The sequence below is a fragment of the Boleophthalmus pectinirostris genome, unplaced genomic scaffold (genome assembly GCF_026225935.1).
Source record: "Boleophthalmus pectinirostris isolate CB_2022bp ecotype Guang Dong unplaced genomic scaffold, ASM2622593v1 HiC_scaffold_6, whole genome shotgun sequence".
Taxonomy (NCBI): Eukaryota; Metazoa; Chordata; class Actinopteri; order Gobiiformes; family Gobiidae; genus Boleophthalmus; species Boleophthalmus pectinirostris.
In genome coordinates this window covers 13,653,400-13,671,741 of record NW_026571447.1, presented here as the reverse complement: position 1 = coordinate 13,671,741, position 18,342 = coordinate 13,653,400, and the positions used below count along the sequence as shown (strand labels likewise).

The 18,342-nt window shown below is 36.8% G+C and overlaps 1 protein-coding gene across 1 annotated transcript; it reads left to right on the top strand.

Moving 5' to 3' along the window:
• Window positions 1-3,572: 3,572 nt before the first annotated feature.
• Window positions 3,573-18,323, top strand: csf3r (colony stimulating factor 3 receptor (granulocyte)). The gene is made up of 16 exons (XM_020940367.2): window positions 3,573-3,656; window positions 6,034-6,113; window positions 6,848-6,921; window positions 9,754-10,050; window positions 11,076-11,205; window positions 11,292-11,625; window positions 12,874-13,024; window positions 13,333-13,415; window positions 13,506-13,713; window positions 14,307-14,495; window positions 14,645-14,746; window positions 16,239-16,385; window positions 16,645-16,785; window positions 16,856-16,949; window positions 17,029-17,107; window positions 17,554-18,323. The coding sequence occupies exons 1-16, from the start codon at window positions 3,588-3,590 to the stop codon at window positions 18,034-18,036; spliced, it is 2,661 nt and encodes an 886-aa protein (XP_020796026.2). The 5' UTR covers window positions 3,573-3,587; the 3' UTR covers window positions 18,037-18,323.
• The last annotated feature ends 19 nt before the right edge of the window (window positions 18,324-18,342 follow it).

Sequence of the window (18,342 nt, the reverse complement as noted above, 5' to 3'; positions counted from 1 at the left end):
CAACTCGGTCGAAGCATGTCCAAAACAACATGGCGTTTATTTTCAGTGTATCAAAACTAATCCAAAGAAGAAGAATGGTAAACTGCAGAGTCAGGAGAGATTGCAGAAGTGCTAAATAAGAAAAAGCTGAAACCTTTTAACTTTTTAGAATGAAAAACAAATAAAATTGGCCATTATTTTTAAAATGCTAAATCTCAACTCCGTCTTATTGCTGCTGTCCTGTGCAGTTTTAAATCATGTCAGAGCATGTTCCTCATTACCTAGTTTAATTGTTTTCCCTACTGTAATTCCTGCACCAGATCGCACTATGGGGAACTCTGATACTGGGGGAAAAAAAGATCTGATTGTTGAATTGCCCATTATTTAAAATTCTAAAATATGAGATACCAAAGTAAATGTACTCAACAGCATGTTTAAAGATAAATAGTAATACAAGTAATGCATGATATTTGTTCTTTAACTTTCACTGCAGAGAATATAGACTATTGTGGTTGTAAATGCTGTGACCCTGGCTGGCAGCCTGATCAGGAAAGTAAATTTTGTGTTGATTCCTAAGGTGAAATGTTGCTGAGTTATTCATACTTTGCAGCCGATGTCATCAATATTTTCTGAGGCTGTGATGCTAACTTGAAAGCACTACTTTGTTAGAAGCTTTGTTACTCAAATAAGCATTTTTAGCACTATCTGACCATAAGGAACTGACTTAGTGAACTTATTGGTGCTGTTAAACAAGTCTCTCAAGCATAAAAGTACTAGCCTGATTATCAGCTGGTTTCACTTCATAGAAACCGTCTGACCTTGCAGCATTAGGATTCGTTTGTTCCATGGTAGGCGGGTACTTTTTATCGTTTAACCAATCGCTGTTATTTGGTCGTGACGTATGTAATGTGCCGCTAAGGGGGTAAACGGTATGTTAACCTTTTCCCAAATCCCGTAGGAAGAAGGACAATAACGTCTTTTCCCTTGAAAAATTCACCAAACATTCTCTTTGTTCCAGCTTTAAATCCTCGATCTCGGGAATCATTGCCAACACAGAATGTATGGCTCTTCGCTCATTGGCTGGTGCCTGAACTTGCTCTTCCAGGATTCTTGCAAACTGTCTAGTGTATTCTGATTCCTGACCTAGTAACTGGAGAGAAATGAAACTGAGCGGATTCACTAGGTGGTATCAGCCTGGCGATAAAATTACAGTCACAAGATAGCTAATTAGCCAACAGTTTTTCAGTTACTCTCCATTTTTGTTGAAAATCAAACACCTAAACAGGACCATGAACACTTATAATAATCCGAGGCTCCTCAAAATGTGTTGTTTAAATCCATTTTGCATTTTTTCTTGAGTTTTCAAACATCTTAAAACACCGTTGTCTGGTTTTGCTAGTATGTGAATTGTGTCATGACGATTCTGTCAATAGAGGCACATATAGAACACGTCACCACAAAGTATCAATACTGTAATTCTGTATTAATGCCAATTTTAAAATATGTGAATCATAATGAATGATTAGCATAGGTCAATATCACTACAGTTGCTATTATAATTCTTTTATAGTGGACTTTATTCCGAGAGGTGATTAATGCAGAGTGGGTTAGTCAGGAAAGGATCTCATGAGGACCCAGCTTTCTATTAGCCAACGTACAGTACAAGAATCGTAATCAAAAGCAGTGAAGCTTCATCAATTCTAGCCTGTGGGCCTTCAGCTAATTTTACTGCTCACTGAAATGTTGCATGTAATACCCAATGGAAGCGGAGCATTTCCTTCATTACCACTGATTAGGGAAAAAAAGATCATGCGGAATATGTCAACGTATGATAACCCGTTAATGTGTTTTTAATTAGCGAGTGCGTTCCTACTCTCCGGGTGACTCTTGCTCAAAAATCTACGTTTAATTTCGTCTCCAGCGCCCTCTCGATACCCACTTAGTTAGTATCATTACACTGGCGTTGGCGGCAGGAACAGTAGTGTGGGTTAGCTCGCTCCACAAAATGAGGCCGTAGCTAGAGAATCATTTTAGCATTTAATAAGCTAATAAACGTGATATGGCAAGTAGTTTCCAGTGCCCTTGGGGGGTCAAGATGGAGTTTACAATCTCATTTAAGAGCTTGTTCTATTATCATGCTGACAAAGGGACAGGGCTATGGGTGGGTGAGTGGGTGGGGGGGATAGCATGGGTGACGCAGCAGAAGTCTTGTAAGGTCATGGTTCCGAAGACTTATTGCAGACTCAGTAATGTTGGAGGGCATTCTGCAGATATATTAAAAAGTAAAAACGTCATAAATAGTTGAATAGCAGCCGTTTTTTTCCTCAATACTGGACGCTCTGCAAAGGTTCTCTTTTGAATTATTCAGGCTTTTTCAACTTCTTTTGGACACCTTATCAGAGTAAATAACTGGTGTGAGTATAAAACAACTATCCATGGGTTTCAGAATGGGGAAAAGTTAGGAGTGTTGCCATAGTAACTAACAGTTCAGAACTCATTATATCAATCATTCTCAAAAGAGTACCAACAGGAAGCTAAATCCTGTAAGTACAGATTTTTACAATAAAGAAAAATGTGCAGTGATAGACTCCACTTCTTGAAGTAGTTTACATCATTCTAAAAACTTTAAAGGTGCACCATATGACTGAGGATGTGCCACTGTTGAATGTTATTGCTTTGTCTGGAATGTTCACACTATGGCATTAAACATTGAGACTAGCAGTGATGCCACTTACATGCCATATTTGTGGAGAAGTGAGCCCAGACATTGTAAAAGTGCATGATTTTCAAGGTGTTTTTGAGCAATAAAAACACCTAAAATGGAACGTTTAGTTTAGTTTAGTTTAGTTATTTAATGAGACAGGGACAGGGCATAATATACAGTACACTGACCTTAACAGGAGAGATGCATTGTACCAAGTTATAGCGTCAGTGCTAATTTCCACCTGGAGTCCCCGGGCAAGTTGATGGTATAGTTCATAAAATCAAACATACACGAGAATGTCTTTATAATGTCCGGAGCATCAAAACAATTCTGTATCATCATTTACTCCCAGTTCTCTCAGCATCTTAAAAACATCATCCTTATCAAAATCGTCATTCAGTTCATTCACTTCAGAACATTACTCTCTCCAGACGCTCATCAGTCCACATTATAATAAATGCAGGTATGATTAATCATTTTCTATTTGCTTTTATTTTGTCTTATAGAAAACATATCAGAATGGTTCAGTGCAGTAATGATCATTTAGTACTTTAAGCAATGCCTGGCTTTCATCCGGTATTCATAGAACCGTTGTTACATTATGTAACTTTGACTTGTCTTGAACCTAAACAATGCAGACTTTTATTCATTGTCATTAAAAATTCTTATCTAAAGTCTGACTCTGCTCCACACAGAATGTTTTCACTGACAAAGAATGGCTGTACACCTCTCCCCACAGTGAATGTCACTGATGATTCAAAATGACCAAATAAATCTTGATTCTTAAAATTCTATCAGTTGCATCTTATGTTGGCAAACTGCATCCTTCTTCTACATTCCTAAAAGTGGGCCCCATTTCTCTCGTGCGTCTTCCTGAAAAATAGTGAAGTTTCACAAAGGTCAAATGAGGATGTTGGTTAGAACAGTTTCCATTGTGTCTCAGTGCGGACAGCGTCTCTACAGCTCCTCTGTGGTGAGTACTTTTAGTCCAGAGCCTGTGTTCACTTCAAACCATTAGCTGCTCCTTTCATTCTTGTATTTTAAAGGAAACTATAATGGCTTGGTACACAATTTCTTAGAAGTCCAGTCCTTTTTATTTTCCAAGAATATTTTGAATAAATGTTTAAAGAGTTTAAAGAGTTTTGTTGTTGTTGTTGTATTTACATACAGATGGATACTTGGTTGATGTAGAAAGAATTTCTCTTACTTAGATTACAGTTTTGATGTTTGTTTGATTATAGAAGACACTTTATTGTATGATGTTGGAGTTCAGAATGATGACAATCCATGTGTTGCTATTGCGATTAATAATTTAAAAGAAAATTTCTTTAAATGTTTACTAATATATTTACATTTAAAAGAGGTCAATGGGAAAAAATCTTTTAAATATTATAATGGGAAACTGAAACTCATCCTCTTATAGTGTTAGAAGTATATATTTTTTGGTTATATTGGTTTTCAGCCTAATAATTGCTTGATTCAAAATGGTAGAAAATGAAACTTTATAATTCAAGCACAGATAATTCCCAGATTTTCCAATAAAAATATTGTACGTTTACATTCTTAGAACAACAGTAAGTAGGAACTTGTTGTTTTTTTTTTTGCACTCTTAAAAACAGGATGTGAAACTATATGTATTCCACCTTTCTAGACTCTTGGAGTTTTGTAACTGCTGACTTAAAAACCAAATCTTTCAATCCATTCCTTTTGGTACCTCCCATTAGAAAACTATATCTTAACTTAGTTTACTTTCAGAATTATTGAATAAATATACTATTTACCGTGAAAATTCAGCTAAAAAGAGGAAATAGTGAGGAATTCGTCACGAAGGACATTGCTAAATCCTGAAAGTGGGCGTGCTGTAACCCCCATCAGGAAACATATGGCGTCAGTTGCTTACCAGTTTTTTCCAACTACTCACGTTCACTCGAGAATCAATTTCCAAAAACTTTATTTAGTCTTTTTTATTACAAAAAAACACAAAAAATCTCATCTTTCCTCTCTCTCTTCACCAATTGCATTCTTGCTACAGACAATTATTGAGCGTGGCTGTCAACACAGATGTGAAATTGGAAGCAGAATGAAGGCCTTTATGCACACCGCTGATAAGAAACTGTGAGAAAGTCTATTTGCGACTGTGCTTTAGCAAACACTTCACCAAATAGCAGGTTATTGTGGACTGGTGCTAGCGATTTGACACCATCTTTTGAATTACAAATTATTAATATACAGCAGCTCTTTGTCGGGTTTGGTTCAATTTGAATCTCCAGAAGTAACTCTGTGCCTAGAGGTGGAACAGTGCCCAGTCGAGATGGTGCATTAGAAGTGGGCTAATGGAAATCTGATAACTAGAGACGTGGATATCTTTTACTGTGATCCAAGGACTTTGCTTAATGTTTTCAATTTGAACAGTTTTGTAGAGGTCTGGCCAACAAGCTAAAACAACATGCTGTTTTGACCGATAACTTGGTGTAGGAGGATTACTGAATGTTGCTATATGGATGTACATTCATTGCAAAGAAAAGATGGTGAGAAGTGCTGTCTAAGTAGTTCAAATTTGTAGACAGAAAAAATGTAGGTGCTCTTTGGAGAGAGCAAATTTGTCAGATTTTCTATATGCATTTTTGACATTTTCCCCTACAGACAGCTACTTATAACAGGCATAACATATACAATCACATTAGAGATAATTCTACTCCACATTATATAAATGCTGGAATTCATAATTTTTAAGAAGTTGCACTATGTCACTTATTTATGGAGGGCTGTTATCTACTTGATGTAATTGGTTTTGTCTTAAATGTTACACAGTTTGCAAGCAGTACTGTGGGACATTTCAGTCAGAGCAAAAAAATCTCCATTGAGACAAGCATGTGACTGATCCCTCACCGGAAAAATGCACCTGTAACCCCTTAATGCAGAGTGTCACAAATATACAACAAATATTTTGGATCAAGATATAAGCTGAGATAGCGGCTGCATTCCCCCAATGCCGGTTAGTGCATATCTTAGGAACCTTTGGAAAGCACTTCTAGTTCTCGCAAATTTGCAACATACACAAATTTCTATTTATTATTATTTTTTCCTATAGTCAAATTAATAATTTCAGCTTAATTTACCATCTACTTAAAGGCAAAAACATATACAAAACATTTTTTTTATTATACATCTATATAAATTCAGGCGTTAAGGGGGTAATAGAACTTTTTTTTTTTTTTTTTATTGGCTTTGTTTTTGTCAACTATTAACCACATTTAAATTAACATTTTCTTAATGTTAATTTCCAGGTCATTACTCAGTTGTGATTTAAACGAACAGATGTTTTTGATAGTTCATTCTTTATTTTACAGACACTTGCCAAAAAACTTCAAATTTTTCATCCTGGAAAAGTTGAAGATGACACTTTCTCCAAGAAACTGAACTTGAAATGGTGAGTATTTTTTCTTCCTCCCTCCATGGTGAGATGCACCTGAGGGGCACCTCTGTGGAGGTGTCACATGGAAATAGAAAGTTAAAACCATACTTTGAAACTTTCTTCATAGATATAGATATGTTTTATGCCATACTGTGGAATAGTATAGCCAAAGGGACAACATTTCCATGGAAACAAGCAGGAGAAGGTTCTCCTCCAGGCCAAATGAGAGTCAGTTTTGTTTGAGATGCAAGCCCCTTACAGTAAGAACGTAAGTTTCTCAGTGCAAAAAAAAAAAAACTTAGCTATGGAACAGTGGGTCTCATCGAACACCTGAAATTATAATGTCCCAGTCTGCTTGGAGGACTTCTTGAACAAGAATAAGAGACAATGTTGCGATATCAAATGTCAGCTGTGATTTTGAATTCTTTTTCTAAGATACCTGTAATGTCATTTGCAATCATTTTCAATATCTGTGGACCCAGGCATTTCTTTTACTGACGAGAGCTGCGTGAAGAGATGATTCAATATTTATGATGAGGACCTGTCTCTTTAGATTGAACTATAGTGCGTTATGGAGATCACATGCCATTCCACACACCTGAACAGCACATCTCTATGGCTTTATCATTGTCAGTACATCCTTACACAATACACCATGTCATTCACCTGGAAGCCAGTTCAAATGCTGTTCCGATTGGCCATGAGTGCAGGTTTTTTCATAATATTTTCTCATTTCGTCTGCCTCACAGGTTTATCGGGATGATTTTCACACGGCTGTCTCTGATTGTCATGCTGTTGGCGTTGGTGAATGGGGAGAGGAATGGTGAGTGAAAAAGGCACATCTAAATGGAAATGGCTAACCAGCAGTTACAGGGAGATAGTTATTACACCTTTTCTTACTCTGAGTTTGATTTTTCTGTCAGGTCGAATACAAAGTGTGGGAATGGTTTTGTAGTTTTAGTCGTGGTATTTGTCTACCGAACTGAGACATGCTAATTTAATTTTTGACATTTCCTTGTGTTTTATATCTAATCTACTATTTTTGTATGTATTACTTTTGACTTATTTTATTACCCATTGAAGGGACATTGGATGTAAATTAAAGTGACTATAGGTTAGACTTTTTTTTTAGGTTCAAAACTTTACTTCCTACTCACGCTAGGGAATTTCAATTTTTAGGGAACCGTTACCGAGCAAAAACACCTCTAATGCACACAGAAATTATTATCTGATAAATACAAATGTAAGAAAACACCCTCATTTGGTTGAATTATTATCTAAAATATCAGAAAAAAATGTGTTTCTGTCAAATCTGCCAAACTTTTGGATAGAATTCTCTCTACTTTTGTAGTTTTCAACATATGTTTTTCGTTTTTTTTTACTTTTCTTCTCGGATTGCTTTTTGGTTTTGTGCAAAGTTAAAATTTATATTTACAATAGTTAAAATCCCACCAAAGTAAGTTGAGAATTGAGAATTTGAGAATCATAAAAATCTGTCAGATGAACTTTAACTTGGTCGCTATAATCTGGCATGTTTGTTTTATGCAAATGTTAATTAAAGATAAATAGACAGATAGAGATTTTATTTATCCCGAAGGAAATTCAAAGTTTGGCACCAGCAACATTAGGGTAGAAAAGATATATGTTAGTCACAGCCATCCTCTTGGACTCTATAGGGATGCATTGTACAGATGTATGTCCCCAAAAATGTATAAAGCATTTGCATGTTTGCTTTCATGCTTGCCATGAAAAAAAAAAAAAGATTCCCTCTCCTCCTGTGCTAACTCCTCCATATTTATTTTTATACTTTTCCCTTTGTCTAAAATTTGAAATTGTAAACAGGCTAGTTAGTATTTTGCATGAATCATAAACAGCCCAGTCCTCTGTTTGTTTCTAACCTTTTACATTCAAAAACAAAGGAAAGGGAGGAAACTTTCTGGGAGTATTAAAGTTGTTTATCTACTTGACAAATTATGACAGATAAAGGCAATACTGGATTAGTCTGGCTAGCCACTTCACGGTTTATCTTTACTATAGTGGGGGAAACTATGAACTTTACAGAAGCTTAAGAGATCGAGTAACTTATAAGAAAATACAGAGAGCGCCAATCTAGATCCCAAGCTCATAGTAAAGACATTCATAAAGAAAACATTTGTGACTTCAGTTATTCAGATAAACAAACTATAGATTCTAGCGTTATGTGCTATGAGAGTAACATAACAAGAGTAGCTGCAAGATGTACAGTAGAAATAATAAATACATAAAAAAAAAAAAACAAGACCCACCACATCTTTACTAATCCAGTATTTGGACAATTACAAAAACAGACATTTATGAAGTGCTGTAGCTTAAAAAAGACATTCAGATTACTTTGTGCAAAAATGGCTACGCAGCACTGTCAATTCCTATGTTTATCACCTATTAAGAAATGAAAATTGGAATCAGTACAAAGCTGTGGGTGTGTACCAGTGGCGGTAAAAATGGGGGTTGATGAGAACAATGATGAGTATAAAGATTACTCAGACAGACATGATTCAGTCTAAATACAACTTCGAGCGGGGGAAATGAGAAGAGGAAACAACTTTAATATGATTAAAAGCTCTAGAAAATTTCTAAAAAAGGAGTGGTGCACTTCAACTATATTTAACACTGCACTATGTACATTTTCTGGTGGAGGGTCAGCCACCTGCTTCAGATAGTGTAGCTTTACCAGAAATCTTCCGCAGTAAGCCATTCAACATATGTATCAATATAGAGACAAGATGACTCTGTCAGGCCAAGTTACTGGTCAGATCTGTGGAGTGGTTACCTCCCTCACATCACAGTATTAATGCCTGTTTTTCAATATATTTTTGAAGAATAAAAGAAATATGAGATGTTTTATTGTATTTTGTGGAACATTTCAGACATAGAAATAACATCTCCATAGAGACAAAGAGATGTTGCATAGTGCTCCTTTAAATAATAGTGAAATTCCCCCCCCCCTTCTTCTTCTTACAACCTCTTGTATATAGCTGGGAGACATACTTGTAGTATTACATTTTTCTTTTTTATACATTTATATGCCTTATTTGACCCCAGTCTCTTGCTATGTTAGCTACTTCTTTAGAATTTATTATTACCGTTTATATATTTTTTTCTCTTTGTTATTATAATATATCGAGATGTGGGAGATACTGTGTACAAATAATTTCCCTTGTGGATCAATAAAGTTTGTCTAAGTCTATGTCTAGGACAATGAGGTTCATTTGGTCTTCCGATAATTTATGTTATTAGGTTCTTTTTTTCAGACCAAGAGTTTGTTTTCATACCTGACAGTTTCGACTGCTCACTAGCGGTCTTCCTCAGAGTGATCACGTGATGTTGCTGTGACGTGTGCGGGTCGAGGTTTTTTTTTTTACTCTCACACACCTGGAATACTGTCCTGAGGAAACCAGACTAGCGCTGTCATTCTACTTCCACCGGTAGAAAGACAGCACCAAAACCTGTATAAATCAGCTGACCGGACACATCACAGCAACATCAAGTGACCACTCTGTGGAAGACCGCTAGTGAGCAGTCAAAACTGTCAGGTATGAAAACAAGCTCTTGGTCTGAAAAAAAGAACCTAATAACTTAAGTGTAACTAATTTCTCATGTTTCTCTCATATGTTAGAGGACACTGTTCAGCCGTGTGCAGAGGTGAAGACGCCCAGCTCAGTGGTGGTCCTGGAGTCCCCTGTATCAGCCTCTTGTACTATCAGAGAGGACTGCCCAGTGCCCGTCGCCCCGAGTGTGACCATAGACTGGCACCTGGATGGACAAGCTCTCCCCAGCGGCTCTGCATCCAATCAGAGTGGACTCATGTCTACTATTGTTATACCCAACTTCAACAGCACCATGGCTTACCTCATCTGCACTGTCCGCACCACACCACCGCAGATAGTGGGAGGACTGCAAATCAGAGCTGGATGTAAGGCGAACTTTAAAAGAAATTATTAGTTTTTTATTTATTTTGTACAAGTCAGACGTTTTTGAGTGTGTAACTTTTTAATATATAATTGCAAATAGCTGTTTTTGATTGTGTAATAGAATCAAATATATAATGTAGGCTCTCTCTATTGTTGTAACAATGCAATGAATGCTGAGTTCTTCTCTCAAACAAAAAACACTTTTTTCCACTTTCTGATGATACTTTCACTTTATGTGATAATCCAGAAAGGGCTCACTGTGTTTTTAAACTCAATACACCTTCATTGGAATAATTTGGGGGATTCCAGCTCTGAAATTGCCTTTTACAACCAAACTAAAGGTAAAAGGTAGCTGTTAACTTGAAAACTACCGCTTCATGAAATCACAAGGTGGAATAGAGCATTTTGAGGTTTGGAGATGTAGACAGACTAATAATAAAGAAGTACTCAAACATGTGTGAGTGAAACCAAACACAACTCCAGGTATGTTTTTGAGGAGGTAACATCATTATAACATGGTAAAGCTCAAAAGAGTCAATTTAATTTAATATAGGACCTTTAACTTTTACTTTATCGTATAACTGCTGTGATTTTGAGTTGTCATGTCAGTTATAAAGCCAAAAATACATGAGACGCTCCATCTTATTGACAGTTTATTTTTGTATTTTCCTGAAAACCTTAAAAAAATGACTGAAAATTATGCTATCAGGCTAACAATATGCAAATACTGTAATTTTACATTTTAAGGACCCCAGGACAACTGGCAGCCACTCGTGTAAGCTAATGAGGAACCAAAATAAAGAACAAAGGAAAAAGCTGTTAGAAGTAAAAGCGAATGAATAAAAGAAAAGTAAAATAATCATCCTTTACAAATTCTAAAATTGCAATGAAGACTCAATGGCACTCAGCTTAAAAAACAAAACAAAAAAAACTGTAGTTTGCAATTTAGTTCAATGTATCTTTTCTTTCTTCTTTCTTGTTTTTTCTTTCTTTTTTTCATGTAATAACAAAAGTATTTCTCTCATAGATCTTCCATCATTACCTCAAAACCTGCACTGTCAAACCAACCTGACCACACCCAGCACGATGTTGTGTAGCTGGGACCCAGGGAAGGACAGCCATTTGCCCACAAAGTACAGCTTACATACAGCTATACGGTAAAGTATTATTTACATGTAGTAGTGCTGAAAATGCATTGTTTTTTTATTATATATTTTAACATATTTATTTAACTTCCATATAGAGAAAGAAGGAAAAACTTTAACTACACCCTACCACCAGGGCAGCACCACTACAGCATCCCTCGCTCGGACTTCACCTGGTTTTCGGACATGGTGCTTTATGTGAAAGCCCAGAATGCGCTCGGTGAGACCACATCAGTACCAGTGGTTGTGGAGCCCCTCGGCGCAGCCAAGTTTGACCCTCCTGAGATTCTGTATGTCCGCCCACTGTCCAAGAAGTACGGCTGTCTAAGAATCCACTGGAAGCTCTCCGCACACGAGTCCTGGGTCCATGATGTGATGAATGTACAGGTGCAGCTTAAACCTGCAGAACCAGGGAGAAACCATAATATGCAAGTAAGTGTCTAAAAGATAAGCAATATTTCAGGGCCCATATTCCTCCATTTTCTGATCTGTGTTATAATGTTGTTTCCTCATCATCAAAATATCTGCAGTTGTGTTTTGTTTCATTCACACACAAACCCTACATATTCACTGAGTTCTTCTCACAAATTGAAAACACTGTTCCACCTTTCTCCACTGTGTTTTTGAACTCAATGCACCTTCACTAGAATAATTTGGATAATTTCAGCCCTGAAAATGTTCTGCTAAACAACTTTGCTAAACAATCTCTACTGAACTAAAATTAAAAGGTAACTGTTAACATGAAAACTACCGCTTCATGACATCACAAGGTGGAGCAGAGCATTTTGAGCTTTGGAGATGTTGACAGACTAATAATAAAGGATTTCTCAGACATGTTTGAATGAAACAAAACACTACTCCCGGTATGGTTTTGGGGAAGTAACAATATACTAACATGGCTTACTCTAACATGGTAATATAGGAGCATGTTGTTCCCTGGGATTTCTAGGCTTAACCTAACAAGATTTTTACTGTTTCTCTATGATTCATATTTATTGCAGCTTAGATTTATTATTTTTTTGTTTTGTGTTGTTTTTTTTGTTTTGTTTTTTTTCATATATATATATATATATATATATATATATATATATATATATATATATATATATATATATATATATATATATATATATATATATATATATATATATATATATATATATTTTTTTTTTTTTTTTTTTTTTTTTTGATTTTACTTGAAGTACACTATGTAACTTTCCAGCACCTGGTTGTGTGCATGGAGATATACTTTTTGCTTTCCCAGGAATGTACCACAGTATGACATTAAACTTGCTTATTATTTAATTATAGTTTTTTTTTTTTTTTTTTTTTTTTTTTTTTTTTTTTACATGAAAACAATACCTTAAAAAATATACATTCTACTGTAAGCATGCCTACCTCTCCAGAAATTGGACCTGCAAATTGGCACTGGTCTTGTCTCCGTGAAAATAGATAATTTAATACAGTGAAAATTTTCAGACAAAGCAACATCACCATGGTGACAGACCATCCAGCCGGAAAGTACACAGTGTATCTTTAAAATAAAAAGTCTACATGGCCTTCTACATTATCACATATCACAGTATTTCTATACCACACCACACTCCAAAAAATGTTTTTTTTTGACTGGGCTGAAGGCACCCGGTGATTCACTACTGTATCTCTGTATTTCCTCTTTAGACCTTTGAGAGACGATCACGACCATCCAAAGCCATAGACCAGTGTCTGCTTTCACATGGGACTCGGTATGTGGCCCAGATGCGGGTGAGATACCGACAAAGCCCCTGGAGCGAGTGGAGCGGGGAGCGCACTGGAGTCACCTTGGAAAGTGGTGGGTTCAGATCAATGCCAGGCGCAACAATCAGCCCCTCTCTCTCCGTCTGTCTCTCTTCTCCAATTTGCTGTCTTTTCTTCCATTTCCTGGCCTTTTCAATATATGCTAATATCATGTTTTACACCTCCCACTGCTTTGCTCGGTGGCTCAGGCTGAATTGATATATTGAGTTTTGCCGTACACTCTGGCAGAGAATCCATAGAAGTGTCTTGTATAGAAAAGTTTGCCTTTCTAAAGACTGGAGAATAGAGGAGGTGCTTTTTGACAAGCTGTGAAACTGACAGGCGCTTGCTTCTTCTTTCCAGCCCCCAGCGGAGGTCTCGATTCCTGGATGAAGGTGTCAGGGGATCACACGCACAAACAAGTCAGCGTCCATTTGTTTTGGAAGGTACACGGATCACGCAGTTTGCCTGACACCTGTCACAGATCTACGTGAGCCAGAGGTCTCTTTGTCAAATATGTGGTGGTGTTTTCACAGCCGTCCAGACAGTTTCAAGCCAACGGGCAGAATGTGTCATACGTGGTGTCCCGAGTGAAGCAGCCCGGGGAGAAGGGCCAGCTGTGTGCTACTGTACAGAGGCACTGCACTTTCCAAGCCCCAGCTAAAGCCAGCAAGGTGTATCTGAGCGCTGTCAATGGGGCAGGGAGATCACAGGCCAAATCCATACGCATTTACCACAACAAAGGTTAGCCACACATACATACATACATATATACATATATATACACATACACACATACGCACATACACACATAAACACATACATATATGAATACATTTATTTATTTGTCACAAGGTGAGTTTGGCCAGTAAATGAATGGTATTGTAAAATAAAACTGATGAGAGTTGTAGCAGTCCAAATCAAATCAAGCACAGTTAAAAGAATAAAATTACAATTCATTTCAACAAAACATGGATAAAACATTACAACAAAAGACCATGAATAAAACAAAAGCTAAAAATGAATGAATGAATGAATCAAATTGGGCAAAATATAAAAGAAGTGAAGAAATAACAAGCAGGAGAATAGTGCAGGGGCAGTTGGCATGTTTAACAGTTGCCTATATTTCTGTTCTATAGAATATGCTATTGCCTACCATAATTGTAGGAAAAAACATATCATAACCATAACTATTGGCATTACAAATTGTGTTTTTCGTAATAGTATATAGTATGTATTTAGTAGTGTATGTGGTCATCCATGTGAGTCATATACCCTATTTAATATTTTCCTGGTTTTATGTAATGAGTGTAATGCTGAATGCTTTCTCTCTGTAGATTACTCAGTTGTTACAGATTTGACCGTCACTCCATATGACGACAGATCACTTATGGTCAAGTGGACAAGTGTCGATGCCCCCTCTCTCCTTGATTTTGTGATAGAATGGATACCTTTACTAAAGCCAGACCTGGCCAATCTACAATTTCAATCCACAAACAAAAGCCATACCAGCTTCATCATATCAGGTAGTATTTTATTTTTATTCACTTTTCTGCTAATCTCATCATCCAGCGTGATTTCAAACAGCTCCTCTTGTGCGTGAACGGCCTGCCCGTACACAGTTAGCAGCTTAAGGTTCACTGATCCAGGCTAACCTCTCCTCTCTCATCAATAGACAGCATTGAGCCATACAAGCCCTATGGGATCTCTGTGTATCCCCGGTTTAAGGATGGGATCGGCCTGCCTCAGACTGCTAATGCCTTCTCAAGACAAAAGGGTAAGTCACCAAACGCCCCAGACAAGATCACACAAAGAGCAAGCAGACCTATGAGCAAGACAGAGGTCAAGGTGCTTTCAAATACAGGCTTCTCGTAAGAGCCAGGGAAATATGATAAGTGGTGGTGCAATGCCCTCTGGTGGACAAATGTGTACAAAGGTGTGCAGTTAGATTTGTTTGTACTGTTTAGCAGTGGTGGAGCACAACAAGTAAAAGTAGTCAAGTATACATGTTAGGCATCTGTACTTTACTTAAGTAAATTTTATAGTTGATACTTTTTACTTTTACTTTGCTACATCTGAGAGAAGGTATCTCTACTTTCTACTCCACAAACTGCAAAAAATACTTTTACTTTTTACTCTTTAAGTACATTTTTAAACAGGTACCTTAATACTTTTACTTAAGTAGATTCTTTTGTGATGTGTTACTTTTACTTGAGTTTACTTAAGTAACAAAATAGAGTACTCCTTCCACCACTGTGTATCTCTCTACCAACCATTGCTGTTTAGCGATAAAGAGAAGTACTCAAAGGTGCAATGTGTAATTTTCCTGATAGAGGGTCAGCCAACTGCTTGTTTCCATGGAGATGTGTTTGTTTGCCTGGAATTTTCTACAGTACAGTATTAAACATATCCTCTTTCAACAAAACAAGCAAGTGACTCCACACAAGGCCAAGTTACAGGTCAGATCTGTGGAAAAGTGACTACACTGACATTGAGAACACATGTTTTAAGGTATTTTGAGGCATTAAAAATACCTATAATTCACTTAACATAAGACAGATACATTTTATGGCATACTGTGGAACATCCAGACAAAGCAGCAACATATCCATGGAGACAATTAGGTGGAGAACCCCCCCTATCAGAAAAAGCTACAGAGTGCAACTTTAAAGTGCATATGACAACTTTTCACTGTTTTCTTAGATTATTACTTGGTTGAGTGGGATAATACATGTGGAAAATAAAAATCATAAAAATAATATAAAGGTAGGCCTACAAAATACAGGAAGTACAATTTCTAACACGCAATACCTATGTCATCAACACCAAAAATTCCACCAAAAATGTAAGATTTTTCTTTTTTTGGCAGTTTAAGCATTCATTAAGCAATATAAATGTGTCTTGTCTTTTATGCGTATTAGTCTAACCATTGACTATTTAGCAAATGATTCTAGTGAAGGTGTATGGAGTTTAAAAAGACAGTGCAACACTTCCAGTATTACCACATGACATCATAAGGTGGAACAGAGCGTTTTCAGTTTGAGAAAACAAGCCTAAATATGCAGGGTTTGTGTATTAAACATGTGTGAATGAAATAAAACACAACTCCAGGTATGTTTTTGATGAGGAAACAACATTATAAGATGAGAAAGCATGTAATATGGGCCCTTTAACTGCATACATCTACTACAAAATATACCCAATAACTTATACATAAAAAGTATGTAGTCACACATTTTAACTACATTTTTATATTTGCATTTTTAAAGCTCCTTCAATGGTGCCAAAACTCAGAATTGAAAATGCTTGGCAGTTTGATGTGGAGCTGATATGGGACGAGATTCCACTGGACCAAAGAAATGGGATAATTCAAGGCTACAAAGTGTTGTACCATGAGGAAAATGGCCCCATCAGTGGTAAGTGAAATGCTGTTCTGTGTTGTCTTAGACATAGAGTTAGAAAAACTTTATTGATCCTAAAGGGAAATTATTTGGAGACAGTGGCTCACCCATCACAATATATTATAATAACAAAGAGCTAAAATATAAATGGTAATAATACATTCAAAATAAGTAGCAAAAATAGTAATGCAAATATATATCTCAGCTATATACAAGAGGTCGTAAGAGGTCATCATGTTTTCTATTTATTCAATGCTTTCATGTGTTTTTCTAGTTGTGCATGCCAAGCCAGATGAAAGGAGAGTCCTTCTTAAAGACCTCAACCCTATGACTGTGTATGAAGCCTTGTTGATGGTGTCTACTTATGGCGGAAGTCTGAATGGGTCAACAATTCACTTCAAAACTGAATCTTTTGGTCAGTATCATGTATAGAAACATTACATCCACACAGACACACTATAATGCAATTTTCTTTATTTTCCCAGATATTGTTTTTGTTGTGACTGTCGTCTCAGTCATTATGGTATTGATTGTGGCCTGCATTATAACATTTGTTTATTATTCCTCTCCTCGTGGAAGGTAAGGTCCTAACTGCTCATAGATTCTAATATTTTAAATTGTTTTACTGACAGTTGTGGTTTTTTTTTTGCACTTACAGATTTAAGAAACATTTTTGTCCGATTATCCCTGATCCAGCCAACAGCAGCATCAAGGAATGGTCAACAGAATCTTTAGAGGTGATGACAAATACAATATAACAGTTGTATTACAACAGTTGTAAACATAAATTAGTTGTGCTAAAATGCTAATATAAGTTGGCTGCTTATCTAATAATTTAGTTATGTATTTATTCCCAAACTAAAGAGGGGCTCGGAAGCATTGCAGGGTGGACCCCAAAGGTTGTCCACACAACAAGCAAGAAAAAACAAACATCTGTTTTAAATGAACTTTATTGATGTTTGTTGATATTTGTATGTTAATATTAACTGCCTGCTATTATTATTATTAGTAGTAGTAGTATTAGTAGTAATAGTATTAGTAGTAGTAGTAGTAGTATACTAAGTCAATATAGTAGCAAGTTAAGACATTAACTAAAGCGTTGAGCCTATTTGATGGTTGACTGGTGCAATGACCACGTTATGCAGTAGGGGGCACTGACGCTACATTTTACTCTTTTTTGTAGGACAACATGCCTACCTTTAGTAGTAAAGAATCCAGCCTAGTTTATCTGTCCCATGTCAGCTTCCTGGATCTGCCTACAAAGATCCAGAAGGAGGAGGATGACTGCTGGCTGAACAGAGTGGAGGAGACCAGTGACCTCGGGGAGTCCATTTGTGGCTCTCCGTTCATCCCTGAGTACTGCGGCTCTAACAGTGACTCAGTCCCATACGCCACTGTCCTCTTCTCCAGCCCAAGCACTAGCCCCGCCCCCAGAGAGGATCACTCTTACCTGCGCTCCGAGTCCACCCAGCCGCTCCTGGAGGCAGAAGACGCCTTCACTCCAAAGTGCTACCAGAACATCACAGCTGACAAGACAAAGGAAGAGCAGTGTTTCTTTGGTTCAAGTGACAGTGATGAGAGAGAGCAGGTGCCAGAGCCAAATATCAGCTGGGATGAGTTTCCTTTCCTGAGAGCACTGGCGATGAAGGATGCTGAAAATGAATAAAAGTGATTTGTGAAATTCTGTGACTGTGTCTGTGTGACACAGACTGTCTGTGAAAGGAATGTTACAAAAGCGAGGCTGATTAACAATTGTTAAATAAAAATGTGTAGACCTGCTTTCTGTTCGGTTTTGAATAAGTGTCATAAAATCATTGGTTGACTGGTTACTCATCTTTTAAAAAATAAAAAAATTAATTAATTAATTAATTCATGAATTTCTACATTCCACAATTGATTGTCTTTTATGCCATCTTTGTTTTAGTTGAAATAAATGTGTTTTTCTACAAAAGGTCTAATTGTTAGTGCTTCA

Excerpts from the sequence above, each read along its gene's own strand:
- csf3r (XM_020940367.2), top strand. The coding sequence starts at position 3,588 with ATGAGGATGTTGGTTAGAACAGTTTCCATTGTGTCTCAGTGCGGACAG. Across the intron at positions 16,786-16,855 it reads CTTCAAAACTGAATCTTTTG|ATATTGTTTTTGTTGTGACT; the intron begins GTCAGTATCATG and ends TTATTTTCCCAG. Across the intron at positions 17,108-17,553 it reads GGTCAACAGAATCTTTAGAG|GACAACATGCCTACCTTTAG; the intron begins GTGATGACAAAT and ends TCTTTTTTGTAG.